The 27,924-nt window shown below is 41.1% G+C and overlaps 1 protein-coding gene across 3 annotated transcripts; it reads right to left on the bottom strand.

The window, feature by feature from the left end:
• Positions 1-23,158, bottom strand: SNRNP48 (small nuclear ribonucleoprotein U11/U12 subunit 48). 3 transcript variants are annotated; one of them, XM_075555276.1, is made up of 9 exons: positions 22,937-23,158; positions 20,578-20,691; positions 20,260-20,320; positions 18,125-18,202; positions 13,977-14,165; positions 9,832-9,953; positions 4,831-4,919; positions 3,773-3,934; positions 1-1,189 (listed from the first exon to the last, which is right to left on the bottom strand). In XM_075555276.1, the coding sequence occupies exons 1-9, from the start codon at positions 23,090-23,092 to the stop codon at positions 1,141-1,143; spliced, it is 1,020 nt and encodes a 339-aa protein (XP_075411391.1). In that variant the 5' UTR covers positions 23,093-23,158; the 3' UTR covers positions 1-1,140. The 3 variants fall into 3 exon arrangements, with proteins under 3 accessions (XP_075411391.1, XP_075411393.1, XP_075411392.1); XM_075555278.1 differs by lacking the exon at positions 22,937-23,158 and adding an exon at positions 22,566-22,819 and having other exon boundaries at positions 2-1,189; XM_075555277.1 differs by lacking the exon at positions 22,937-23,158 and adding an exon at positions 22,317-22,533 and having other exon boundaries at positions 2-1,189.
• Positions 23,159-27,924: the final 4,766 nt, after the last annotated feature.

The following is a 27,924-nucleotide window of genomic DNA, read 5'->3' as shown; positions in this document are numbered from 1 at the left end:
TTAAAGAGCAGTATATTTTTAATTAATTTTTAAATACAGACAAAACATGAATATATATTTTTTTAATTAATTTATTATGGATACAGCTAAAGTTCTCTTCGATCACCATCCGAATTCCTGTCTCCATCCTTAATCTTTTCAACCTGAAATCCACCCCTCAACTACCATATATACTTGTGTATAAGCCGAGTTTTTCCAGCACATTTTTAATGCAGTTTTTGTGGCAAAATTAGGTACCTCAGCTGATATTCGGGTTGGCTTATACTTGAGTACATACAGTAGTTATGATGGTTCTGTGAATTCTTCCGGATCTTTAAATTATTTACATACATTTATCACAAAAAGCTGCCACATTTTTATTGATATAAATTACACATATCTTCCTACAACTTGGCATTTTCACTTTGTTTCTGAGATTCACACATGTTCATATAAACCCTAAAACCCATATGAAAGTTAAATCCATCCTTTGCCATCAAGTTGATTTCAACTCAGTGACCCTATAAGAAAGTAGTGCTACAAAAGGTTAAGGCTGTAATCTTTCCAGAAGCAGGCTGCCCACTTTTCAGCCTTGAAGCAGTTGGTGGGATCAAACTGCCAACTTTTCAGTTAGCAATCACGCACTCACCTACCATACCACTAGAACTCCTTCATGCTAATACAGATCTAGATTATTTATTTTAATTTCAATGGAGTAGTCTATGCTATGGCTATATTACAGTTGAGTCAGCCAGGCCACTCTCCTTCTGGTAGATGTTTACGTGGATTTTCTCCACTATCACATACCAAGACAGTGGATACAGAGCAGTAGCTATGCGGGTGGACATGTAAATTACAGGCGGGCTCCCAAGGGTGCTATAAGCAAGGTTTGATGCTTTATCACAACAATCTGGCTGTAATTAACATTCTACAATACAGAAACTATGAGAAAGAACAAAACGATCAATAACAGGAAGTCAATCACCTATTACAATAAGGAAAACAAAGTTTTAGGGGCATAGTAGGATATTCATGGTTTGAGGCCTAAGTGTTTACTGAAAAACTAAACACAGCCTGTACTCACGGCAACGACAACGCGTGTTCCAGCACAGCAGATACCATGGAATACGCATAATCAGTGCATGCACAAATGCTCTATTTTCACACTTTCTGTTTTCTTCTTTTATGACTACGATGTCTTTCTCCATCCCTGAAAAGCAAAAGGTTGAGCAATATTATAATGATGGATATTTTAATATCAGAACTTTAAAACAATTCAACATTAGCATGGTTCATGAGAACAATTAAAAAACAAGAGTCAAGCTATGATTTTGCATAGCATGCTTCACCCGCACAATTGAGTGACATTAGCTATGCTTATCACTGTGTTCAACGATTACCAGCATGCTTCCAAATCATCCCACCACCCCTACCCTAAGCTCCAGGTCCCTAAGCCTGCTGCCCCTAATAATGCCTTTAAAAAAAAAAAGTAAGTGGAAAGCTGATGGTGCCCGGTTATCAAAAGACATAGCATCTGGGGTCTTAAAGGCTCGAAGATAAACAACATCTAGCTCAGAAGCAACAAACCCTACATGGAAGAAGCACACCAGCCCGTGTGACCACGAGGTGTCGAAGGGATCAGATATCAGGCATCAAAAGAACAAAAAATCATATCACTGTAAATGAGGGTGAGTGCAGAGTGGAGACCCAAAGTCCATCTGTAGGCAACTGGACACCTCCTTACTGAAGGGTCACAGGGAGGAGACAAGCCAGTCACGGTGCAGTGTAGCAACGATGAAACACACAACTTTCCTCTAGTTCTTAAATGCTTCCTCCCCCCACCATCATGATCCTGTTCTACCTTACAAATCTGGCTAGACCAGAGAATGTACACTGGTACCGATAGGAACAGGAAACACAGGGAATCCAGGATAGGTGACCCCCCCTTCAGGACCAGTGGTGAGAGTGGTGATACCGGGAGGATGGAGGGAAGGTGGGATAGAAAGGGGGAACCGATTATAAGGATCTACATATAACCTCCTTCCTGGGGGATGGACAACAGAAAAGTGGGTGAAGGGAAACATCGGAAAGGGTAAGATATGACAAAATAATAATTTATAAATTATCAAGGGTTCATGAAGGAGGGGCGAACGGGGAGGTAGGGGGAAAATGAGCTGATATTTAAGGGTTCAAGTAGAAAGCAAATGTTTTGAGAAAGATGGTACCAAATGTACAAATGTGCTGGACACAATGGATGTATGTATAGATTGTGATAAGAATTGTACGAGCCCCCAATAAAATGATTTTTTAAGGTGAATTATTAAACCAAGCAACACTAAAATAGATATAAAATATTTTTTTCCAAAATTTTACTTTGGATTATTTATGGAATCTATGACTGAATATATGGCATGACTGAGAATCAGGGAGTTCATTTCAAAACAGAATATTGAAGTCATGTACAGAATTCAGAGTTTGTCTGATGTCCTTTTTTCTGGCTCGTATCTCAAATCCCTAGATTTATTCCACTTCAGAGTGGATATGTAAGCTTAGTCTTCGCCTATAGAGTCCTGGGGTAGTAGTTAAGTGCTGGGCTGCTAACCGCAAAGTCAGCAGTTCAATACCACCAGCTGCTCCACAGGAGAAAGATGGGGCTTTCTACTCCTTTAAGTAGTCATAGTCTCAGAGACACATCATGGCAATTCTACCCTGTCCTATAAGGTCGCTAAGAGCTGGCATCCACTCAGTGGGATATGCTCTAGAGCAGTGGTAGCGTGAGAGTAGAGCTATGCTTAAGGGGTTTCATGGGCTGATTTCATAGAAGTACTTAGGCAGGCCTTTCTCTGAGATACCTCTCTCTGGTGGATTCAAGTCTCCTACATTTCAGTTAACAAAAAATGAGTTTGTTATGTACCACCCAAGGACTGCTACGGATTGATTAGCGATGTTGGGACATAAGAAGTAAAAGAGCACAATCCGAGAGTTACATTGCATCTGATCATTATATCACATCATTCATTATATAAAGTTTTTAAGCTCCTATTAGACCAGCTTCAAAACAGGCACAGCAATTGGGGAAAGGGTGATCATTTCCAGGACAGGAGAGAGGCACACATCCTCACGTCAAGCTGACAGCAAGGAGGAGCGGAAGGGATGGGAAGGAGAAAGGACTACCTACAATGACTCCTTGGTTTGGGCTCAGGAGACCAGATGGGTGAGCAACTCAATAATCAGGAGAGGAAGGCTGGGGAAGAGAAAGAGACTGAGAAAATGAAAATAAGCTCAACATAGACCTGAGAAATTAGGGAGACAGAGCATGTGCTGTCCAAACCTTATGTGACTAAGCTGTATCCTTTTAGTATTGGTTCTTACCTCCTTGGAGTTCATACTTTTAACCAGTGATGCTACTACTACCAAGGACAAAACTGGTGTTAAAGAAGCAATCTTCTCTATGACCCTGTATGTCTTTTAATAGAGGACCCAACAAAAGAAAGAGGACGGAAGGAGGAATCAGATGGGATCTAAGCACACGCTTTTGCCGTAACATTAACTCTCTTAGACCTACAAAAAAATTAAATTAAAATCTTAAATTAAAATCAAGCACGCCCACAGACAACAACGCCATCAGGGCTACGGTCACTTCAACTGACACATGGTAAATCCAAAGAACCTTCATGGAGTGGTTAGTCTACTTCACTTGCTCTGATGCTCCATTTTCTCACTGTGTTCTAGAACCAAGCACCTGTTCTTTTCTCCCAAGAGGCAACACTGGACAAGGCAATGTTAGGCTTACCTCTCCTTCCTTCTCGAGTCCAGGTTTCTATCCCGATCCTTACTTCTCTTTCGTTTGCGTGGACTCCTACTCCGATCTCTTCTGCGTCTTGAACATTCTGCATCCAAATAGCTTCCACCAGACTGCCAAGAATCTACTGAAGCTGAGCGCCTCTCTTCCTTCCTGAAGGACAGAAAGTAGCTTAGCCCGTCAGTTTTCTTTGTTGGTTTCTCATATAGGCACAAATACACACACTGACTGTTTATCATTCCCTCTCAGACGAACGAAAAGCCAGCTATTATCAAAGGTGACTCTCCCCTGTGTATCAGAGTGGTCCACATGGTTTTCAATAACTCCTATTGTGGAAGCAGATTGCCAGCCTTTCTTCTGAGGTGCCTCTAGGGTAAATGCCACCCTCCAACCTTTGTTAGCAGCTGAGCACAGTAACCATTTGTACCACCCAGGGACTCTGTACCAATGACAACTAGGTCTAATGTAATACAGTCTTACATCCCGTAGACAAGGCCAGTCAGTCATGGTGACAGCTTTTCTGTGCTAGCTCAGAGTCTTTTGCTTATATGGTTCCCCCCCACCAACCCCCTCAAAAAACTGTCAAAGGGTAATATCATGAAGCAGCTCTTAGGTAATATTCCTGAACAAGGCTTGGAGGTCGCTGCAGGCAGACCAGGCAGATGGTGGGAGGACCCTGGAGGCCTGTGTGTAAGTGATGTTACTAGGGGAGGGTGGGGGCAGAGGGTCCGTGTGAGCATGATGGGAAAGCTGCCGACAGATAACAGTGAGGATCGCCCAACAGGACGAACTCAGTCAGCACCACGAGATGACCGGTGTGCAGGAGCAGCAAGTGCAGGTGTTCCGTCCCTCGGGCTCTGTCCAGCAGGCAGAGGGGATATTTTCCCCAGGGAGAGGGCAGGGCCTGATGACAAGCCTGCTGTAGGTGGGGACAGGGCATCGGGGTGGAGAGCGAAAGCTGGTTGGTAAATCACAGTGTGTGGATGGTCTTAAAAATGCTGACGTAAACTGTGGAACGAGCGCCTTTTCACTAAGAAAGAAGGTCATACTTCATAGCACCATCCTCTGCTTTTTCCTGCTCGTCTTGCCACTGATTACTGAGTTCTTCCATGTGCACATTGATCACATCCCGGATCACCTAAAGAGAGGCAAACACAGGGTATCAGATTAAGAACGCTATTCTACAACTAGTTACAGGCTTTTCTTTTTTCTGTCATTGGTTTTGTTATTGTTGTTTAGTTTTCTTTTGTTGCTGTTTTGCTCTGTCTTGTTTCTTGTGCATATCATCTCTGCAGGTCTATCTAGATAAGATAGGTGGGATAAACAATCTGGAAGAGAAAACAATGGGACCAATGGTTCCGGGAGTACATGGGAGAGGGAGAGGCAGGGGAAAGGGCGTGGGTGTTAACGAACCCAGAAACAAGGGAAAAACAAGTGATCCAAAATCGATGTCAAGGAGGGTGTAGGAGGCCTAGCAGGGCTTGATCAAGGGCAATGTAACTGAGAGGAATTACTGAAACCCAAATGAAGGCTAAGCATGACAGTGGGACAAGAGGAAAGTAAAAGGAAAAAGAAAGAACTAGGAGGCAAAGGGCATTTATAAAGACATAAAAACAGGCATGCACATATGTAAATGTATTTATATATGACGATGGGGAAACAGATCTATGTGCACATATTTATAGGTTGAATATTAAGGTACCAGATGGACATTGGGTCCGACACAAACGCTGAAGACAAATGGGCGCATAAGCAAATGTAGTGAGGAAAGCTGATGGTGCCCAGCTATCAAAAGACAATAGTGTCTGGGGTCCTAAAGGCTTGAAAATAAGCAAGTGACCATCTAGCTTAGAAGCAACGAAGCCCACATGGAAGAAGCACACGCCTGTGGGATCATGAGGTGTCAATGAGATCAGGTATCAAGCATCAAAAAACAAAAAAATCAAATCATTGTGAATGAGGGGGAGTGTGGAGTAGAGACCCAAAACCCATCTGTAGGCGACTGGACATCCCTTATAGAAGGGTCGCGGGGAGGAGACGAGCCAGTCAGGGTGCAGTATAGCAACGATGAAACATACAACTTTCCTCTAGTTCTTTAATGCTTCCTCCCGCCCCCAACCATCATGATCCCAAATCTACCTTACACATCCGGCTAGACCAGTGGAGAGGATGTACACTGGTATAATAAGAATGGGAAACACAGGGAATCCAGGACAGATAAACCTCTCAGGACCAATATTGAGAGTAGTGATCCCAGGAGGAGAAGGGGGAGGGTGGAGTAGAAAATTATCAAAAGTATCTACATATGACCCCTTCCCTGGGGGGCGGACAGTAGAAAATTGGGTGAAGGGAGACGTTGGACAGTGTAAGACATGACAAAATAATAATAATTTATAAAACATCAAAGGTTCGTGGGGGGGCGCAGGAAGGGAGGGGAAAATGAGGAGCCAATACCAAGGGCTCAAGTAGAAAGCAAATATTTTGAGAATGATGGTGGCAACAAATGTACAATGTGCTTGATACAATGCATGTATGGACTGTGATGAGTTGTACGAGCCGCCAATAAAACGAAAGAAAAAAGCTGTTCTAAAAAGTAACAAGAGGAAGCTAGAGAAAATGTCTGTTAGCAAGTAGATAAAAATTTACTGAAAGTTACAACACACTAGACTCTGGACCATGTGTGCAGTCAAACTGGAGTAAGAATGGTAGATTAAAGAACCATATCAATGCTAAACTGACTAACGCTGATAGCAGCATCATACATTAACAGGTGGGGATCTACAGAAAGGGCAACACGTCTCTTTCTGTATTATATTACTTATGATTTTGTTCACTTTATCTATAAACTTGAAATAATCTAAAAGTACAATTTTTAAACAAAACTAAGTATAATTTTTAAAAACAAATAATTAAGCCAGAGATAACAGAGAAAATCTGAAGCATCCCAGTTAATTCCTAAGACACCTTCCAACTAGTCTACAATCCCTTACCTGTAGGACCCTTGGACTTTTTCTTCTTTCCCACGCCATAACATGGCTAACCACTGAGACACACACAGAACTAAAATACACATTTATGCCTTCTTATTGCCTAACTAGTAAATATTTTCAGAATGAATGAAAGAAAGAGAAGGAAGACAAAGAAAAAAATGATCTCAGAATGTCAGTTTAGGTCTGACTTCATTTCTTCTTTGCTCAAAAAAAAAATTTCTGTAACTTCCTAAGTAAAATACCAATAACAAGCAAACCCTTTAATGTAATTTCCCCAACCCTCCTTAATTCTAACAACTTGCAGTTGATCTCAGCTTTCGCTCTCCACACAGCTCATCAGACCTACACTGTTAAATACTTTTAGGAATGCCAGCCTGCCTAGAAAACTCTTCCGTACTATTTACCCCGTAATTCTTTCTGTTGAGTATTGAGGACACTTCAAACTCCTGTGCCAAGGGAGTGGCATAAATGACAGACAACAGAACTCAAATCCCAGCCGTAGCACATGTAGACTGTGAGCTCCCTACCTGCATTCCACTGGATGCTCTTTCCCCTGAGCTTATCTAGCCAGGGTCTGCCACACAAGAAACCATCAGGTAGCAGGCATGCCATTACCCAGGCCTGCTTGTCCCTTTGCTTCAAATGCTCTGTTCTCTAGGAAGCCTACACCAATCTCATGTTTAGAATCTCCCTCCTTCCACAGCACGAGTTCACTTCACTTAACACCATCTATTTTCTAAAGTCTGTTTTACTTTTTACACTTAAAACAACTCCTTGAAGGGGAAGGGGGTCCTGTGTGTCATTTGTCTTTGCATGGCTCCTTCAAAATGACAGCTGTCATTGAGTAGATTCTGATTCTGGGTAGCCCCATGTGCTGCATGACTCCTTCATATGCACTTTAGATGAGTACTTACTGGGTATTTGTCAACAAAGAAATGCCCAGGACATCTATGCATCACATGAGGGGGCTAGAAGCATCCGTGGCCACATTGGGTAAATTGGACACACCAGGCCTCTTTAAAACGCTGAAAAGCAAGAATGTGACTTTGAGGACTAAGGTGCACCTGGCCTAAGCCACAGCATTTTAAATGACCTCATATGCATATGAAAGTTGAACACTGCAAAGGAAGACTAAGGAGAATGGATGCGTTTGAATTAAGGCATTGCTGATGAAGAATGCAGTGTATGAATTATGGTATTGCTAATGAAAAATGCTGAAAGCAAAACCAACTGCCAAAATAACAAACACATCTGTCTAGGAAGAAGTATGGCTGGAAGGCTCCCTAGAGGTCAGCCTTTGTCTCGCATACTTTGGGCATGTTGTCAGGAGAGACCAGTCCTGGAGAAGGGCATCATGCTAGGTAAAGTAACGAGGTAGTAAGAAGACGAAGTCCTTCAACGAGAGGGACTGAGATACAGTGGCTGTATTAATGGCTCAAACAGAAAGACAATTATGAGGACGGCTTGGAACGGGGCAGTGTTCTGTTGATCTAGGAATCAGAAATGACTTGGCACCTACAACAATACAGAAAGGGCAAAGCATTAAAAGATGTTACATACTGAAGGGAGCACGACTGAGAAGTTACCTGGATTTGGCTTCTAAAATGATCAAGATGGGAAACAGCGCACAGTGAGCGCAAATACAGTAAAACCAGACAGGCTAGTATGCTGCCAACTGGAAGGCAGGTGACAGGTACAAAAGGGTTCATTATACAGTCCATCCACTTTTTAGTATTTATGAATTTCCGTAACAAAAAGTTACTTTAAAAATTGTGAAGACTAGGATATTTAAATGTGATTACAAGGTTTTGAGCCCCAAAATAAATACTTGATGAACCACCAAGTATTTGAGGGACAGTGAGAACCAGAAAGGTGGTGTCACACAGCCTGGAGCGGAACCAGCAGCGGGAAGCCTGAAATAGACATGTTAGTTTTGGAAACGCAGCATGGAACGAATCACTAAGCTAGGCAGCACGGAGCATGTGTGCAGTAACACATCAGAGGCAACACATGCCCAGGGGAAACAGACCCGAGGCTCATCAATATTTACAAGGGTCACACCCACGTATTTCAGGTGAGAAAACAACATGTATTGAGGGGGCATGGAGATAAGAACATTTGTAGCCATAATGTAATTTAAAAGGCGCAACTGCTAAAAACTAATGAAAGTGGTTGGCAAAATGGAGCCAAGTTACAGAAGGTGTTTGAAATACTAGACGATATACTCCAGGGACAATTAGGAATTTGGTGAGGAAACAATTTACCAACTATCATCAAATGACATGTGAATATAAGTCTAGATATATACTAAGAGATTAAAGTATAAGTAATTTACACTATGATATTTCTTAAACCAAATATCTTAATAGAGTACATAAAAGAATACTTTAAAAGTTTGCAAAGAAAAAAATATACCTAATATTTATTGAGCAATGTGTGCATCATTTTAATGTATTTTTTAATCTAAAAATGTATTTTTAACAACCCTGCAACTCTTGCACTATCACTATAAAACAACCCTGCAGCTCTTGCACTATCACTATATATCAACCCTGCAACTCTTGCAGTATCACTATAAAACAACCCTGAAGCTCTTGCACTATCACTATATATCAACCCTGCAGCGCTTGCACTATCACTATATATCGACCCTGCAGCTCTTGCACTATCACTATAAAACAACCGTGCAGCTCTTGCACTATCACTATATATCAACCCTGCAGCTCTTGCACTATCACTATAAAACAAAAACTGAACCTTACATGCTCACGTATCTCACACAAGTCCGACTGCAGCAAACCATAGAACCAAACGTCAAGCCAAGCTCTGGGAGTGCTAACACTGATGCTCTCATCATGACGCAATGTGGCTTTCTCAACAATAGCAAACTTTTTACATAGGATTTTGCACCCCGACAAACCTTTTCCTTAGAGTGAGTCTGAAACTGATAGACATGTTCAGAAAACCTCTAATGAATATCATAAAGCCACAGAACAGTCTTAGAAAAGTAAGTCAAATTCGTCTTCTCCACCAAGATCTCCAAGATGGTAGAGCACTCACCTCAGTGTATGATTTCTTGGTTATGTGAACATTCTTCGCTCTATAGGACTGGCGTCTTCTTTTATAATCTCTCACTTCTGCCAGGATTTCAAGGTAAGATTTTGGACATTTTCGACTATTGTCTAGAAAAGGAATAAAATTGTTATATCTGTAAGAGCTTTTCGATTGTTCCTAGTTAGCAGGTAGAAACACTATTATCATCCTGTATGTTTCAATGAAGTACATGAAACTTTTAAAAAGTGTACAATATTGGTGTCATATAAAAAGTCTTCAAAAATTTCATGGGAAATAAATATCGTGAAGACCATGTAGAGTTTTCAAAAAAATTTTGCACCAAAAATAAACTCATTTTAAAAATTTTACTTTATAAAATAACTTGTTATACATATGTGAACAGGGTCTAGTTTGATGCAATAAGGAGGAGACATCAGTTTGAAAATAACAAAATCAATTCTGGTAGAATTAAGCAAGAACAAACATTAAGTTTATGGTGGAACTTCGATGAAAGAAAAATTTTAAGGGATAGTGACCCAAAGAAATCAGCCATTGGGGAGGGGGGGGTTAGAAAGCATTAAAGAAATAGAGGGGGGGAAAAATAAGCCATTTACAAATGGATCACTCATTTTAGATGGGAGGAGATGATAAAAATAAAGTCTATTCCCAATCCCAATTACGTGGACAGTCTCCTCTTCCCCCAAAGAATTCACTTTAGAGGACAGCACTGAAGCTACAGCTCAGGTAGAGGGACATGTCTGATCAGAGCACACGGGAGCAAATGAAGGGGAGGGAGGGAGAGTGGAGCACATCCTGGGCCACCATGCCGAGGATGATATTCCTGTTCAGTGCATGCAATGCACAGAGAGGACCATAGGGCCTGCCCCACTATGTCCCTCACTGACCCATAGCACTATGGGTGACAACATTGGAGACACAGTGCAGGAATTGTGCCTGATCTGACCCCACCACACGGAGGCGAAGCATTAAGGGTATGCAACAGAATAGCAAGGGAGGCAGAGCAACAAAGTCCTGAGGAAGTACCAAAAGTAGATGTTGGGGCCAGGGCATGGCACCCCCAATTAGACGCAACTGAAAAATACTCCTAAAAGTCAACAAACAGACTTTCAACTATTTATAGGTGTTTCTCTTTTTTTGTCGTTAAGTGTTTTTTTTTTGGTTTTTGTTTTCTTTTGTTGCTTTGTTTTGCTGTCTTGTTTGTGCATATTATTATCTCTGCAGGTCTATCTAGATAAGATAGGTGGGATAAACAATCTGGAGGAGAAAACGTGATCAACGTTTGGGGGGTGGAGGCACATGGGAGAGGGGGAAGCAGGGGAAGGGACGTGGGCATTAATAAACCCAGTGATAAGGGAACAAGTGATCCAAAATTGATGGCAGGAGAGTGTAGGCAGCCTGGTAGGGCTTGATCAAGGATAATGTAACCAAGAGGAATTACTGAAACCCAAATGAAGGCTGAATATGAGAGGGACAAGAGAAAAGTGAAAAGAAAGAACTAGGAGGCACAGGGCATCTATAAAGATGTCTAAATATAGGCATGTACATATGTAAGTATATTTATATATGACAATGGGGAAACAGATCTATGTACATTTATTTATAGGTTGACACTGGGCCTCTACTCAATGACTCTCTCAATATAAGAACACTTTATTCTATTAACCTGGCATTCCATGATGCTCACGTTCCCGACATGATTGCTGAAGACAAAGCAAGTACATAAGCAAATGTGGTGAAAAAGCTGATGGTGCCCGGCTATCAAAAGCTATAGTGTCTGGGGTCTTAAAGGCTTGAAGATAAACAAGCAGCCATCTGGCTGAGAAGCAGCAAAGTCCACATGAAGGAAGCACACCAGCCTGTGCGATCACCAGGTGTCGATAGGATCAGGCACCAAAGACCCAGAACAAAAAATCCTATCATTGAGGGCAGTGAGAAGTGGAGACCCAAAGCCCATCTGTAGGCAATTGGACATCCCCTCACTGAAGGGTCGCGAGGAAACGAGACAGTCAGGATGCCATATAGCAACGATGAAACAGACAACTTTCCTGTAGTTCTTTAATGCTCCCCCTCACACCCCCACTATCATGAACCCAATTCTACCTTACATCTCTGGCTAGACCAGAGCATGTACACGGGTACAGATAAGAGCTGGAAACACAGGGAGTCCAGGACAGATAAACCCCCTCAGGACCAATATTGAGAGCAGCCATACCAGGAGGGGAAGGGGAAGGTGGGGGGAGATAGAGGGATGGACAACAGGGAGACATCAGCTAGTGTAAGACATGAAAAAATAATAACATAAATTATCAAGGGTTCATGAGGGAAAGAGGGTGGGGGGGGGAATGAGAGGCAGATACTAAGGGTTCAAGTAGAAAGAAAAGGTTTTGAAAAGGATAATGGCAAGAAGCATACAAATGTGCTGACACAATGGATGGATGGATGGATGGATGGATGGATGGATGGATTGTGATAAGAGTTGTGTGAGCTCCCAATAAAATGATCTAAAAAAAAAAGATAAAGTCTACAAGGGCACTGACCATACACATCAATTTGTGAAGACAATCCTGTTAATGCTCTAAATTAAAATGATTGACAACAAATAACAGAAAGAAAACCCAACATCAGACACCTCAACTCATTCAACTTACAAAATAAATATATATGACTGAAAAATTAAAGTTGAGCAAGCCTGTGGCTTGGTAGGTACCAAAAGTATATTGGTGGCTAGATGAGCTGCAAAGTAAGGCAGAGCTCTGAATAAGAGATTTTTTTTTAAGTGAGATCAAGCTCCTGAAGTATTATTCAAAGAGCTGCTAAACATGGCTTTATCAGGACAATACTGAAGACAAAGCACCAAGTTCACCAAGAGGCAGAAGTGGTTCAGCCAAAACCCAACCCAACCCAACCCAACCCACTACCATCAAGTGTATACCAACTCAGTGCCCCAATAGGACAGGAGAGAACTGCTCCTCTGAGTTTCCGAGACTGTAACTCTTTATAAGAGTAAAGAGGCCTGCCTTTCTCTCCCTTGGAGCAGCTGGTAGTTTTGAACTGCTGACCTTGTAGATCACAACCCAATGGGTAACCCACTATGCCACCAGAGCTCCTAGCAGTGATCCAGTCAAAGCAAAAACCAAGAGCAAAGGTCTGAGCAACTGTTTTACAGGATCTGCAAGGCATTTTGTTGAGAACTTTCTCAAGGGCCAATGAAAGATACCATCTGAATATGAATGTTTTGAGAAAGTTAGTCAAAGCTTTAGCAAAAAACACACAGGAAAGCTTCACCAGAGCCCTTTCCTCTCATTACAGAAGGGAAATTTTGCAAGAATTGTGATGGGAAGTCAATAGGCATCTAGTTTACAGCCGTGATTTGGCTCCCTTGGACTTTTGTTTTCTAATGGTAAAAAATTCTTAAAAGGGTACTAATTTTTCTTCAGTTAATGAAAAAAAAAGAGAGAGAGAGAGCATTGTCATATGTAAATTGCCAGGACCCTTAGTTCTAGAGGGATGGATTAAATAAAATGGCTAGTTATCATCACTTATGAAAATGCCTTGAACTTGAGGAAACATATGCTGAGAAATAAAGTTTATAGTACTCTTTATTTTGATCTTTTCACTCTATTTTAGTCAGAACTTTTAAAAGTCTCCTTTTATAGTGTGGTGGCATTCCTTTTCTTTGGCTATATAACCAAGCAACAAAGAAAATCTGTTATCCTCATGTCAATCCCGACTCAACGGGCTCAAACATGACAACGTAGAACTGCCTCCAAAGAGTTTCCAAGGCTGTCAATCTTTACAAAAGCATTTCCCCAACATTGTCCTGCAGACGATGGGTTCATGGATGTGAGTCCAAAGAGTTGATTGTCTGGCTAGTCATCGGTTGAATATAATGGTATTTAGGTGTGTAGCTTAAAGTAACAACCCAACTACACATAATATTCTTACAAAAGGAAGGCATGCTTAGTATAGGTCTGGGATCACAACTTTATGCACCGAATAAACAGCTTAATGATGCAAAAGTGTCCAATTTCAATTTGTTCTGAAAAATGGCTTGACAATTAAATAATCTTAATAACTCAAAAGCTAGAAAGATAATTGAGAAATGTAAAGCTGTAATATTCATCTCAAACCTTGATTGACTTTAGCGGCCAAATCTACAAAAAGATCACTGTCATTTTCAATGATTTGAGAATTGGAGTGCTTTTTCTTTGTTTCTTCGACTACAAAATCATAGATGGCACGGCGATCAGCTTGAGTTAGATCACAAACAAACCGTTTATGATTCAGAGGAACTTCAACAGGCACTGAAGAATAAATTCCTAAAGTAGAAATAAAACCACAAAAATGAACAATACATGAAGCTCTGTGAAGTTAAAATGTACTGAACTTTTAAACGTGCTAAAATAAAATACTAACAAATCATTCTTGTCATAGTAATCTCTAATAAGAAAGAAGACCATTCTATGAGATAATTGGTAAAAGACCACTCTATCCTGAATACTACATGCCAAAGAAAGGCTGCACCACGGAGGCTTCCTAGTCTCCCCAACAGTGTTAAGAGCGGCACCGTGAGAGTAGGCAAATAACTCTAAGCGCTTGCTGAGAATTAATCCATCTGGGTGATCCTTTTAAAGAAAGCCATCCACATTACAAACTGGACATTGGTTTTAAGTTCAGAATATCTTCTCCATAAAAGCCGAACATTTTTGCTTTCAATAGTGAGAACATATTAAGAGTCTCTTCCCAAAATAAATTGTGAAAATCTAGTATGAAACATCAAACTTAGTTTTTAGTATTACAACCCTTCCCTCATTTGTGCCCTGGCTTAACCGAGATCAGGGCCAGAAACAATTTTTTAGTGGTAAAAATCTTCAAATTTTCTCAGATTAGAAAAATAGATTCACTTGAAAATAACTGATTTTTAATTACCCCAGGAATGATATTAATTTAACCAAATTAGCTGAAAGTGGACAGCAGGGCCCCCCTCCGACCCCCAGCAAGGCACTCACAGAACTTTCTCAAACCTGCTCATTAATGAAGAAAAGTATATACAATACCTGAATATGATGTATTAAATACTGAAGAAAATTTTTGTTTTGAGATTCAAACTTTCTCAAAAAAAAAAAAACCAAAAAATTCTTTTAACTGTAAATCAATCAATTTAACACAATTCCGAACAGACTCCATTATGTAACAATGTACACAGTGAAACAGGAACCACTCAAGGAATCCTCCAATGTCGGCTAGGTTACCCTGAAGCATGAAGTTCATAGAACACTGCAAAATCAGCACTCTCCCCAAATAATTACATTTGGTAAAGTCAGATCTCATGAACACAAGGAGAAGGGGAAAAAAGAATTTGAGTAAGAGCATACTGTGAAACTCAGCACTACCACTCAAAAGGGCGATGTCACACTTCCTGTGATTTAGGAGGCACATTACACTGAGTGAGTCCCTAGTAGGCCAGTTAAAGCTAACAACAGGTAGCTGTCAGGAGTAGCCAAGGGCTCAGTTAGTGGGATGAAGAGACTTCATTTCAAGTCAATCAATTCCACTCTACTTCTGGCAGGCACTAGGAAAGTTCTTTTACGTAGATAGGCGTTAAAACACTTAATTCTATAATATAAAAGTGGGTTAGTTCTGATAAACCTAACTCCTTTTGATATGTTACAAAAATCTTAAAAAAAATAAAAAGAAAATGATGATCTATCTTTGCCTATCTATTATATAGTATATTGTTAATTTCCGCCCTAACAAATTTTGGTGGTTTGATTTCTTTATTTTAAATTTCCTTATAAAGATACTTAATTCCTTTAAATTCAACCAAAATTTCAAATTAAGGTTACAGTACTACAACAGCTATTAAAATGAAGTTTAGAAAGTTTAGTAATACTTTTAAAAGGATATCATTTGTAAAAAGGATACTGCATATCTTTAAATAAGGAGAACATTCAGGTTCCTAATTCCTCTTATACTCACCCCAATTACTGAAAAAGAAGAAGTAGAAGAAAAATTAAACAAACTACATTTAAAACACAGGCATGGATAAATACAATTAAATAAGCTTACATTTACACCGAATGTAAATTCTCAAAACTCAAGTTTCTTTATGATTTAGAGGCACAACAGAATTGCTATAATCATGTAATTCTGTAACCCTCGAGTTATGTAAGTTTTCACAAAAGCTAACAGATTGAGAATTTTATACAGTTTAGACCTGACATGGCTGATAAAATGGAAAAATACATATCATTTCATTAAAATAAACATTAAAAATAAATTTAGTGCGTAACAAACTACATTAATTGAATAGGACATGTGGCAACCATTTCCATGTTAGTCAAGTTGATCCCACTTTACAGTGACCCTAGTAGAGAAGTGCTCCTTGGGGTTTCTATAACCATAATCTTACGGGAAGCGACTGCCTCACTGTTCTTCTGTGGAGACTGGTAGGTTTGAACTGCCAACCTGGAGGTTAACAGTCCAACACATACCCACAGCAGTACCAGCACTTCTTGCCCTAGAGCAAAAGCCTTAAAAATGTGTAAGACATAAGCAGCTCACAAATACAATCTGCTTAGAATAGTGGCTCTCCACCTATGGGTTGCACCCCATCTGCGGGGTCAAACGACCCTTTCATAGGGGTCGCCCGATTCAGAACAGTAGCAAAATACAGTTATGAAGTAGCAACGGAAATAATTTCATGTTTTGGGGGTCACCCCAATATGGGGAACTGAATTAAAGGGTCACAGCATTAGGAAGGCTGAGAACCAACGGCTTAGAAATTAAAACTCTACCCAGAATGAAAAAAATTTTAATGAGGGTTACAGAGTTCTTAGCAATTAAATCTTAACTTATGATAGCATAAAAGTTCAAAACGGAATAAAATTCCCTCTATCAATTGAAAGAACTATATAAAGTAATTCTTTGCTTTTGCTGAGAACAAAGTTCAGTACTGGAATTTACCTTACTAATCAATTATACAGGGAACAACGTACGGCATTTTTCTAAATTACTCACATATATAAAATCCTGACCCATCCTTAATACTCTTGTCTATATATTTATTCACTTAAATAATAATAGCTACTACCAAATTTTGAACTAGGGATAGTTTAGCTTCCACTTGTTTTCTTCCTCTAAACAACCCAACAAGGCAGTATTATATCGACAAGGAAACTCATCTGCACAAGGCCAGACCAGACAGCTAATCGATATCTTTTAAAACAGGTGTAATCAAAGGAATATCCATCCACAGATTTCAGCGCAGTTCGCATGAAAAATTTTAACTGTTGTTTTACAGGTTTATTTCTGAAGAGGAATGGTAACGGGCTAACAAAAGGTCAGCAATCACCAATAGGACAAATTGAACGTCTCCTTGAGAAAAAAATCAAAACCCCTAGACTTAGCTGACAGGCAAAAACCCACGAGCTTCCAAACGAGCAGTACAAGAAGTGGTTTTGATTATTGTAAAAAGCCAATAAAATCCAGACAAAAACAAGTGAATGAGGGACTAGGTTGACAGCAGACAATTCAGGAATCCTTTCAACATAGACCAGTCAGGCTGTAGCTCTATGTTTTTCTTAACTTCGGAAATCTGATCTCTACTTGTTTACTTCTACTCTGCTCATTTACTTCCATGCTTCTACTTCTTTTTATGGATTGAGTTCTTTTCCAGTTGCCTGAATTTCACATGCTGAAAAATCCCAACCTCATCTCTGCTAAAATAAGTCCCAGGTAGAAAATCGAAACCCAGTTCCAAATCTGGGCATGAAAAACAACAACAAAAGACACCTCACAAACTCTCTGCACTTACAGTAATATTTTGTTTGTTTTTGAGAAGTGCATTCCTAGAAAACACCAGCGTCTCAGAGTTCAAGATTCAGGATGATGAGAAACTCAGCATCACGGGCAGCCCTCTGAAAGGAGCTGCGGGGCTGATTTCTTCTAGGCTTAGCCTCTCCTGGTACACACTAGCTCGACTTGCTCGAGAGGGAAGATCTGGCAAGTGAGTCTCACTCAATGGGATTTATTTATTAGATCACTTTTAAAATTTCACCTAAGCCCCTAGCTACAACAGAGTTCCAGGAGAGTCTGGTTTCTTTTAAGATGAAAATATCTACAAAATGAAATTAACGCCAAACAGCTTAGCCCAATGTTAAATGTAAGAACCAACTTTTCCCAGGTTTACAGAAGATTTTTCTGAAGTCAGTAACTTGTGTTTGTGCGGAAAACATAATTAGCTCCAACAATTAATTCACACAATGTCATCACTTACTTTGATTAGAAGAACAGTCTCCATCTTTTCCATCTGTAGTTCTAGCTTGTTTAATTATTTGTAATTGTGTTTCTTTATCTGGGAAAAAAAATCCATACACATACTATGAATCCCCAGTGGTCACAATTAAATTATTGATACCCGTACTCATTTTCTAATCCAAGCTCTTTGGGAACATTCACAAACCCACAATCTTAGGAAGAAAAACAAACAAAAAACACCCAGTCCCCTGCCTGTGAGCTCTGAAAGCAGAACTTTTACACATCTAGCTATAGTGTAGTTTAAGATTTCAAGCAATTCAGAAAGCACTATAATTAGGCAAGCACATTTGCACATTCGTTTCCTTCATCAGTCTCAAAACATTTGCTCTCCACGTAAGCCCCTGGCATCAGCTCATTTTTCCCCTCCCTGCCCGATCCCCCCTCCCTCATGAACCCTTGATAATTTATAAATTATTTTGTCCTATCTTACACTGTCCGACATCTCCCTTCACCCACTTTTCTGTTTTCCATCCCCCCCAGGGAGGAAGTTATATGTAGGTCCCTGTAATGGGTTCCCCTTTTAAGAATTTCTTAATGTCAACTAAGTATCAGGGACTATTCAAAGCATATCACACCCAACGATACATTTTAAAGTATTTCAAGTCACACATGTACAGATTTATTCCAAACCAAATATGCTTAAGACTTCTCTTCATGTGCCCGGGGTGGGGAAGTCAGGGAATTGGTGTTTCTAAAATAAAAATTCAAATGGAAATCTTCCCAATTCAATGAAGCTTTGCAGTAAGTTTATGAGAATGTTACCCCATGTAAAACAGCATTTAGATGGACCAAATGCTTATGGACGGATGGATGTGAAGACCTCAAAGATGAGCCAAGAAAGGAAGACCATAAAATGTTCATTGATGAAAATCTGGGGTCTCACAGGGAACGGCATTCTCAATTTGAAGGAACGCTTGCCGCAGCAAGCTTTTGGCTGGATGGGAGAATCAGCTAGCTCAAAGGTCGGATCTTTCCTGCTGGAACAAATCGTGACCGGAGAGGCCTCTGAGAAATGCTGCTAAGACCTGCAGAGTCCAGTGCAGACACAGCAGTGGGACTTGCTGGGCTGCTGAAATTCAAGGCAGAGAGGTCAGCTCAAAAGTTAAAGGGGATGCTGCTTGGAATTCCAAAGGGTTCATCTTGATCCACCACCCCCACCCCCAAAGTCGCAGGATGATCACGGGGGCTCCTAGGAAGAAGTTTTGTAAATAACAGAACACTGAATCAGTGAGAAAAAGTTCAGGAAAGTTGCTCCTATGAAAATTGGGTTGGGAAACTTTATACCTCATCCACCCTACTGCCCTGATTTGTCCCCTTCAGGCTTCTTTATGTTCCTCGAGCTCAGGGGGCATTTACAAAGGGAGCATGATTTGAGTCCCTTGAAGGCGCCAAAAGGGTAGTCTTGGTATAAAGGACAGCACAGAATTTGTTTAGGAAGGGTTAGAGATGGACACACTGCCTACTGATGAATGTTGACCTAGATGGAAGATATGATGAGAAGCAACAGCTCCTTATTTTCATATTTGTTTTTAAATAAAGGTTTCTGTGATTCTGTAGTAACATTTTTTGTCTCCTTCCCTTAAATATTATTAAATCTTCATCAAGCTCTATTATCATCAACCCCATTTTACACTGAAACTTAAGCAACAAACAGGTTAACTAACTGGTTAAAGGTCACACATTTGTTTATGACAAAGGCAGGAAATGAAACAGGGTAGTCTGATTCTAGTCAGAGTCCCTGCTTTTGATCTCTATATGCACTGAACATCTGGAACACGGCTCCATCCTCAGTCTGAACTTTAAACCGTGTCCGTATTTTTGTTCTGACCAACAAAGGAGGCCTAGCCCTTCTTTTTAAAGTCTTTCAGGATTTCACTGTCTATTAACATAAGTGCGGCCTATAAATGACAGATTAAGAGAATGTGTCCCTGTACATTAATTACCCTACAACTTCTTTAAGTATTTCTTTAAGTATTAAGAGAACGTCCTTTCTAATGTAAGTGTGCTTATACAGCCCTTTCTTTTGATAAGTCAAATAAAACATCAACTATACTAAGATATTTTTAAATTGTCATTTAATAGCTAAATACTTACTCAAAGTAACAGAAGGCACATTCATATTCTCATAGAAATATTCAGGATTGTACATTTCACCCTAGACAAAAAAACCAGAAACAAAATACTTAGTATTCTTAATTATCAGATAACTGTTTTTAACATTGACATTGACAAAAGGTTAGTATTATTTAAATACTTGCAATAATTTGTGAAGTTAGGCAAGAACTGTTCTACTCCACAAATTGGTTGCTATTCTATGTCAGAAAATTTCACGTGATAGTATCGTCCAACTACTGTGAACTCATCAATGCATGAAGGCTATGACATATGCGTGGTACAGAATATTTATAGTACCTCTTCTTCTTTGGTATAGTCCAGTCTCCTCAATCTGCACGAGGCCATGTGCTTCACTAAAGAGGACTTGGGCATATGATGATTGGAATCATATGGACAGATCACAACTTCATCCTATAAAAATCAAATGGAAGCAAAGCTCATTGCAATTCAGTTTCAAACACCTCTCTAAAAGAAAATGATTTATAAAGTGTAAAGAATTCTATCATTAAAATGTCTGCCCTGATCTGGTCATAACCCTTGTCTCTTGGCTTCTACAGAAGCTACTCTGAGTTCATTTTACTCATATTTTTAAGTATCAGCTAAGAATTGTCCAGGGCGCCTTTGCTGTCCCACCACAGTCAACAATAATTTGTATACTACACTGCTTCTAACCCCACCCCATCATCGGGTTTATCATATGACATGATAGATTAAATTTCTTTTTTTTTTTTTTAGTTTTTAGATAGATTATATTTCTATATTCCTCCAGACCACCTACCAGAACTGATTTCTATATTCCTCACCACATCCAGAACTGTGACTACTGTTCACCACACATCAATTTTTTTTCCTTTTTCACCCATCAATATTAAAACACTCTAGTGGGAAACTGAACTAGCTGGGTAGGACCTATTGTACACATTATGGGCATTACTACCCAGAATTTTTAAAAACAATCACTTTTGAACAGCAGCTACTGAATGTGCAAAAATTATGAGGCAGATTAGATAATTATCTGAATTTTGCTATTTTACCAAGACCTTTGAGAGAGACAGCACAGCGAGTCAGCACACAGGCTCCAGAGCCAGGTTGTCTGGATTTGCTCGTTAATAAACACAAAAATCAGCATAGCTCAAAAATACATCTGGGGAGAGGAAGAGGTCGGCAAACTGGAAGGCATGTATATTTTGTGTGTAAAGGCCCAATCCTAACCGTCACTGCATGTCACGGGCAAATTATAGTCTGTGTTTTTTTACGGTCATCATCTGGAAAAAGTGACTAACAGTACCCACCTTTAGGGTTGTTATGCACATTACACAAGCTAACAAATAGTAAGTGGCATGTGGAAAGTTTTACTTAAATATTTGCTAATTTAAAGGATCCAAAGTTGCCATAATGTTGACCAAACAGCAGACCTCACTCACTGCAATTCCGTTTCAAACACCTTTCTAAAAGAACAATGCAGATTTTAACAAAATGAAGTATCCATCACACTCAGAATATAATATGTCAAATGCTTGTGGGAACCAATGAAGAAACTTTCATGTGAGAGAAATAACTACCTTGGGTCATGTCAGAATAAAGTGCAGGGATCATGAGACATCCACTTTAGAGCACTTCCTCTCCCCCACCCACCAAAAGAAAGACCACATATCCAGATCTTTCACACACTCTGATGATGGCCTACAGTTTTCAAAAATCCCTACACACGGTATGAAACGCCAGTGCTCCCAATTAAAATTACTAACAGCTTTTCTGGTTTCCAATCCTAGTCTTCAGGCACAGTGACAAGCCTACAATCTTAAAAGCCTCACCAACTGCTTCCTTCTGAATGCTGAATTCGCTCAGCTCTAGCAAGAGCACAGTAAGTACCTTAAGTAAGTAACCCAGACTTCAAGCAACCCAGTTCAGAGTAGTGGATGGTACAATGTTCACTGACAGCTTCTTGAATTACAACTGGCAAGCATTATTCTAAGGACATTACAAAGTATTACATTACTTAATCCTCACAAGGATACAAGTATCACCATCCCCACCTTATTTTGAAGTTATGCAACAAACAGGCTTAATTAACTTGCTAAGGTCACACGTCTCTTAGGGGCAATCCCAGGAGTTGAATCAGGGCAGTCTGATCCCAAAGGCCCTCCTTGGAATCTCTGCAGACATTCCCCGCCTTGGGCACACAGTTTCAAACGATTTTGCGTGCCCGTATATTAGCTCTGACCACGGTGACAGGCACAAAACTCTGCCAGGCTTTCGCTATGAAGGTCAAGAGTTCTCTAAACCTGCAACGCCTGGAACAAGCTTCCGGTACATCAATCAATCGCACGTTCTCTCACGGAGCTCTCTCGGGTGGGGTCCTAGTTACGCGTCGGGCTGTGCGCCGCGTGGTCCGCAGTTCAAAACCAGCGGCCGCTTAGCGGGAGACAGACTGAGCTTTCCGCTCCCCTGGACAGTTACGTCCCGGAAACGTCAGCACGGACACGACGGCAGGGAGTTTGACGTTCACCCTGTGCTTCCGAGCCGAAAGTAAGATTATATAAAGTGGTGACAATGCCGAAGTCAGCAGTGATCGGTTCAAACCACCGCCCTCACCGGGAGCCGCCCCGTGTCACGTGTCACGGGCCAGGCCCCGAGGCCCCCAGAGCCGCCTCACCTCCGCCGCCTCCTCCTCCCCGGCGTCCAGCTGGCTCAGGTCCCAGCCCAGGGACGCTGTCACCCCTTCCAGCGTCAGGCAGCAGCTCTCCACAAAGGCGCTCAGCTCCTCCTGCAGCCGCCGCCGCTCCGCCACCGGAAGGACACCGTCCTCCATGGCCGGGACGCGAGCTGAGCCAGGAGGCGGCGGACCCAGGTCCAGCCGCGCGCGGGGGCCTCTGGGAGTCTTTGGGCGGGGCCTCTGGGAGTCTTTGGGCGGGGCCGCGCGCGGGGGCCTCTGGGAGTCTTTGGGCGGGGCCTCTGGGAGTCTTCGGGCGGGGCCACGCGCCGCTACGTGCACGGGGCGGGGCCGCGCCGCCACGTGACCGGAGCGGCACTTAGGCTAAAGGTCCGGGCAGAGACCTGGGGCTGTCACTTCGCGAAGCCTCTGGGTCTCTTGTATTCCTAAATTCGCTTGCGCCTGACCTTCTCTGAATGAAGGATTTCTCCCTCTTATTAAAAAACATTTTTTAAAAAAAGAACCAAAAAAAGGGGTGGGGGTTGGGAGACTGGAAGACTTAAAAAAAATGCTTACAGTCAAAACATTGAAAGAAAATACAATCAGCGTTTGTCTACCCTTCCTCTAATTCATGAACACGTTGCTCGTTTTCTCTCTACGGAAGACAGCTCCACTCGTTTTTGCGAAGTAGTTTAAAAGTAAGCTGCAAACACGGCACTCCCAAATCTTTCACATTCTATTTTCCCACATAGCACAGTCCGTAAGCAAACGTAAGAAAATTCATTACCCTATCATAGCATCTAATGTTTGCAGTTAGGTGTCCTTCAGTGGTTCCTGCCCCGCGTGCACCATCCTCAAAAGAGTTTAAATGTTTGAGCCCATTGTTGCAGCCCTGGGTCAACCTATTGGACCCTCTACCAAATATGATGCTGTTTCCCAGGGAGGGGTCTCCTGATATGGTGGCCACAGTGAGATAAGGGCTCACCATCCTTCTTACCAATGAGCCATCGGGGTGCACTTCCAAGAAAAATTTGCTCTTGGCAGTCCATGGTCCATGTATTCAATAGTCCTCATTCACATCATGATTCAAATACCATGCAATAAACAGATCATATTGACTTCCTTAATTGTCCCCCAAATGCTTTTTCTAGTAAAGTCTTTTTTCCAAGCTATGATCTAGATTTGGTTTTTTATATTTGATTATTATATCTTTTCATCTAAAAATCTCCTCCATCCTTCTCATTTTCTTTTTTAAGTCACTGAATTTTGTGAAGGGCCGTCGAACAGTTGTTTATTTCATATTCTGGATTTGTCAGGTTTTTTCCTCTCTCATGATTCGATTCAGTTAAAGCATTTTCCCAAGAATCCTGCATAGAAAATGTGGTAAACCCGTCGCCATGCTCCTCCTGACAACACGTAGTGTGTCAGAATAGAGCGGTGCTCTATGGGGCTTTTAATGATGGCTTTTCAAAGAAGGAGCTCTCACCAGGGCTTTTTCCTAAGGCACTTTGGGGATGGCCTCCAACATGTTGGTCTGCTCATTATCTGTCACGGAACCCAGGAATTCTCTCCGGATATTAGTAGTGCTGACTGACAAGATCGTAAAGTGCCGTTGGAATCACACATTTTCCTTTTGCTAATTGGTACTTAATATGAGAGACAATCCCTTGAGGCCACATGAATAACTTGACTACATTCTCTTCTATCACTGTGTTGTTTGGTTTCACTGTGGAGCCAAGGGTATTTTAGTACAAGTGGGCTTTAAAAGGCTTGGGGGAAATAAAGGTGCTGGCATTTTGCCATAAAATGAAGCCTCCTCATATTACTGACTTAAAACTTTTAAATTCCATATATTATTCTCTGTTACCATAATTCTTGGTGGAGCTCAGATTGCCCAAATTTGGTCCCAAATGGAAGATCTTTTTAAAAATCATTTTATTAGGGGATCATACAACTATCATGACAATCCATACATATATCAATTGTATAAAGCATATTTGTACATTCATTGTCCTCAGCATTCTCAAAACATTTGCTCTCCATGTAAGCCCCTGGCATCCGCTCATCTTCTCCCCTCCCTCCCCGCTACTCCCTCTGTCATGAACACTTGATAATTTATAAATTATTATTTTGTCATGTCTTACACTGTCTGACATCTCCCTTCACCTACTTTTCTGTTGTCCATCCCCCAGGGAGGAGGTTATATGTAGATCCTTGTAATTGGTTCCCCCTTTCCACCCCACCTTCTCTCTACCCTCCCAGTATCGCCACTCTCACCACTGGTCCTGAAGGGATCATCTGCCTTAGATTCTCTGCATTTCCAGTTCCTATATGTACCAGTGTACATCCTCTGGTCTAGCCAAATTTATAAGGTAGAATTGGGATCATGATAGTGGGGGTTTAAGGGGTGGAGGAAGCATTTAGGAACTAGAGGAAAGTTGTGTTTCATCGTTGCTACACTGCACCCTGACTGGCTCATCTCCTCCCCACGACCCTTCTGTAAGAGGATGTCCAGTTGCCTACAGATGGGCTTTGGGTCCCCACCCCGCACTCCCTTTCATTCACATTGATATGACTTTTTTGTTCTTTGATGCCTGATACTTCATCCCTTTGACACCTCATGATCACACAGACTAGTGTAGGAAGACACCTCAAAACACACACCAACACTTTCGACAGTTCCCACTGGTCCTAAAGTATTGTTCACTTCCTGTCCAAGACCTGGCATCAATCCAACTTCCTTTTAATTTTCTCTGGTTTTACCTCTGATTGCTTGGGAACTTGAGAGGGTTCCAGAGTCTGGAAACTCTTACAAGTACCAAATACTAGATACTCAAACCAGTACCAAACCTTAACTTCCCTTTGCACTTGTTTCCACCGGATGAGGAAATTGTGGATGAAATTTTTTGGTGAACTACTATTTGCAAAGGCCAATAACGAGTCGTACCTTAAAGAGTGGTGATAGTGCGAGTTTTTAAAAAAATGTAAATGGGCCAGTAGCTACAAATATATGTGGGATTCATGTAAAGTCCTCTAATTTACTCATACGGTATTCTGTTATACATTTACATAAACAAGCAATAGAGAAAACGTGGGAGTACTTTTGAGTGTGAAATATGGCTCCCCGTGGTCATATTTTCCTTTCCCTTGGCTGTATCAGGAGCCCTGGTGGTGTAATGGTTAAGGGTTGGGCTGCAGCAGTCTACAAGGTCAACTGCGGGAGGACAGCCGAAAGATGGGGCTTTCTAATGTAGAGTCATCATCTCAGAAACCCATGCGGGCACTCCTACCCTGGTCCTATAGGGTCACTGCGAGTTGGCATTGACTAGATGGCAGCGAGCTTATCTTATTTCGTCCATTCGTTTATGGCAGATGTTCCAGGTATGGGAACTGAATCTACTTAGCTCAGGTAAGCCTGTCCATCCCAAGTTCATCTGTGTTTAATAACTTTAGTAGCGTGTCGGTGGTAGGGAAGATTTATGAATTGTACTTTCTAGTTACTCTAGCAACCGGAGGAACTTCTCCTGGAAGTTTGCTAATCTCCTAAATATCGCCCCCTTGGGGTAGTACTTTCATGTTTTATACCTATACTACAAAGTTGGATTTTACTTATATATAGTACTATAATGTAAAAGCCTTTTATCAGGGGATTCATACATTCTATGGACTCCTCATACTATGCAGTTCATTATTAGCCACAGTAGGTATTTGGTAAAGTGGTGTTAATTCAGTAGCAAATGTATGAATTTCAAGGGTTTCTTTATTCTGAGATGTAGGCTTATATCACATTGTCCTTCAATAGACTACCAGAATTCTTCAGGAATCATCTTCCCGAATCCAAAGACGATTCTTCCAAGAAGATGAATGTTCATGCACACATGGCTTTATTCCCAACAAAACATGTTTAAACACGTCTATGCCATGAGTGGATGGCTGCAGACAGATCCTCTAAGTATTGCATTGATCTTCGTTTCCTTAGGGCGCCTGCAAGCAAAAGGTCCATTCCGAACAATGACTCATTTTGCAAAGGGAACGCTAAGCCGCTTAAAGTCGGGCTAGAGACGGCAGCTCGGAAAGTGATGGTGACTGTTTTATGGGATTTCAAAGTCATCCCCTTGATGTGTTTTCTCCAAGGACACAGGGCCTTATTTGGAAGAAATTGTAAGGAAACGGGAAACTGCACTGGTGAGAAAAAGTCTAGGAAAGTTGCACTTAGGATCTGTCCCCCCCGCCCCCACCATGCCAGTGTACCTGCTGCTCCTTCTTCTAGGGTGGCAAAGACTGTCCTATGAGAATTGCCTCGGGAAACCTTTCCCTTTCACACTTACTTTTGTTCCCCACACTGAAAGATCACTGAAGAGGAACACGATAAGATGCCAACACTACCGTCTTGGCATAATGTAAATGGGAAGAGCGCAGAACTCTTCGGGAAAGGGTTGGAGGTGGAAACACCCACAGGAGTATCTGGATATAAGTGGAGCCGATGTCAGGAAGAAGAGCTTTACATGTTGACCTTTCTGCTCAGTAAAAGTTTCCATGATTTTTGTGGCAATACTTTCTGACTTAACCTCAGACTAGAACTGGATAATGACCTCTGGCTTAGACTGCTTATGTGGACTTCTCTCCCAAAGTATTCAAGGTATGTTGAAAGAATCAACACGAATTCTACGGAAAATCCAAAGCTAAAACGCTTTCTACTAGTGTTTCTTAATGGGTATTGGGTACACAAGCTATTGTGTTTTAGAAAAGAAAAGCTGTTGAAAAATACGTAAGCTTCAACATTGTTAAATCACACCACAAACACTTCAAAAGTCTAAAACTTTATTGACAGAATAGCAAACCGTTTAAAAAGCACTCTGAAACTGACAAGCAAAATAAACAGAAAACTTTGACCAAGCAAAGCAAAGATTGCTGCTATCGTGCATATACAGTCAACTTAGTACCAAACCAAACAAGAACATTTGATAATACATGTGTTAGACAATCCACAT

This window comes from Tenrec ecaudatus, chromosome 7 (genome assembly GCF_050624435.1).
Source record: "Tenrec ecaudatus isolate mTenEca1 chromosome 7, mTenEca1.hap1, whole genome shotgun sequence".
Classification (NCBI taxonomy): domain Eukaryota; kingdom Metazoa; phylum Chordata; class Mammalia; order Afrosoricida; family Tenrecidae; genus Tenrec; species Tenrec ecaudatus.
The sequence above is the reverse complement of the archived record's forward strand: the minus strand, read 5'-3'. Positions and strand labels throughout refer to the sequence as shown.

What these genes read in the sequence shown, in the direction of transcription:
- SNRNP48 (XM_075555276.1), bottom strand. Translation starts at nt 23,092, where the DNA reads ATGGAGGACGGTGTCCTTCCGGTGGCGGAGCGGCGGCGGCTGCAGGAG. An exon ending in ACTATACCAAAGAAGAAGAG is followed by an intron (nt 20,321 to 20,577) that starts GTACTATAAATA and finishes TTTTTTGTCTAG; the next exon opens with GGTGAAATGTACAATCCTGA. An exon ending in AGACTGTTCTTCTAATCAAA is followed by an intron (nt 14,166 to 18,124) that starts GTAAGTGATGAC and finishes TTTCTACTTTAG; the next exon opens with GAATTTATTCTTCAGTGCCT.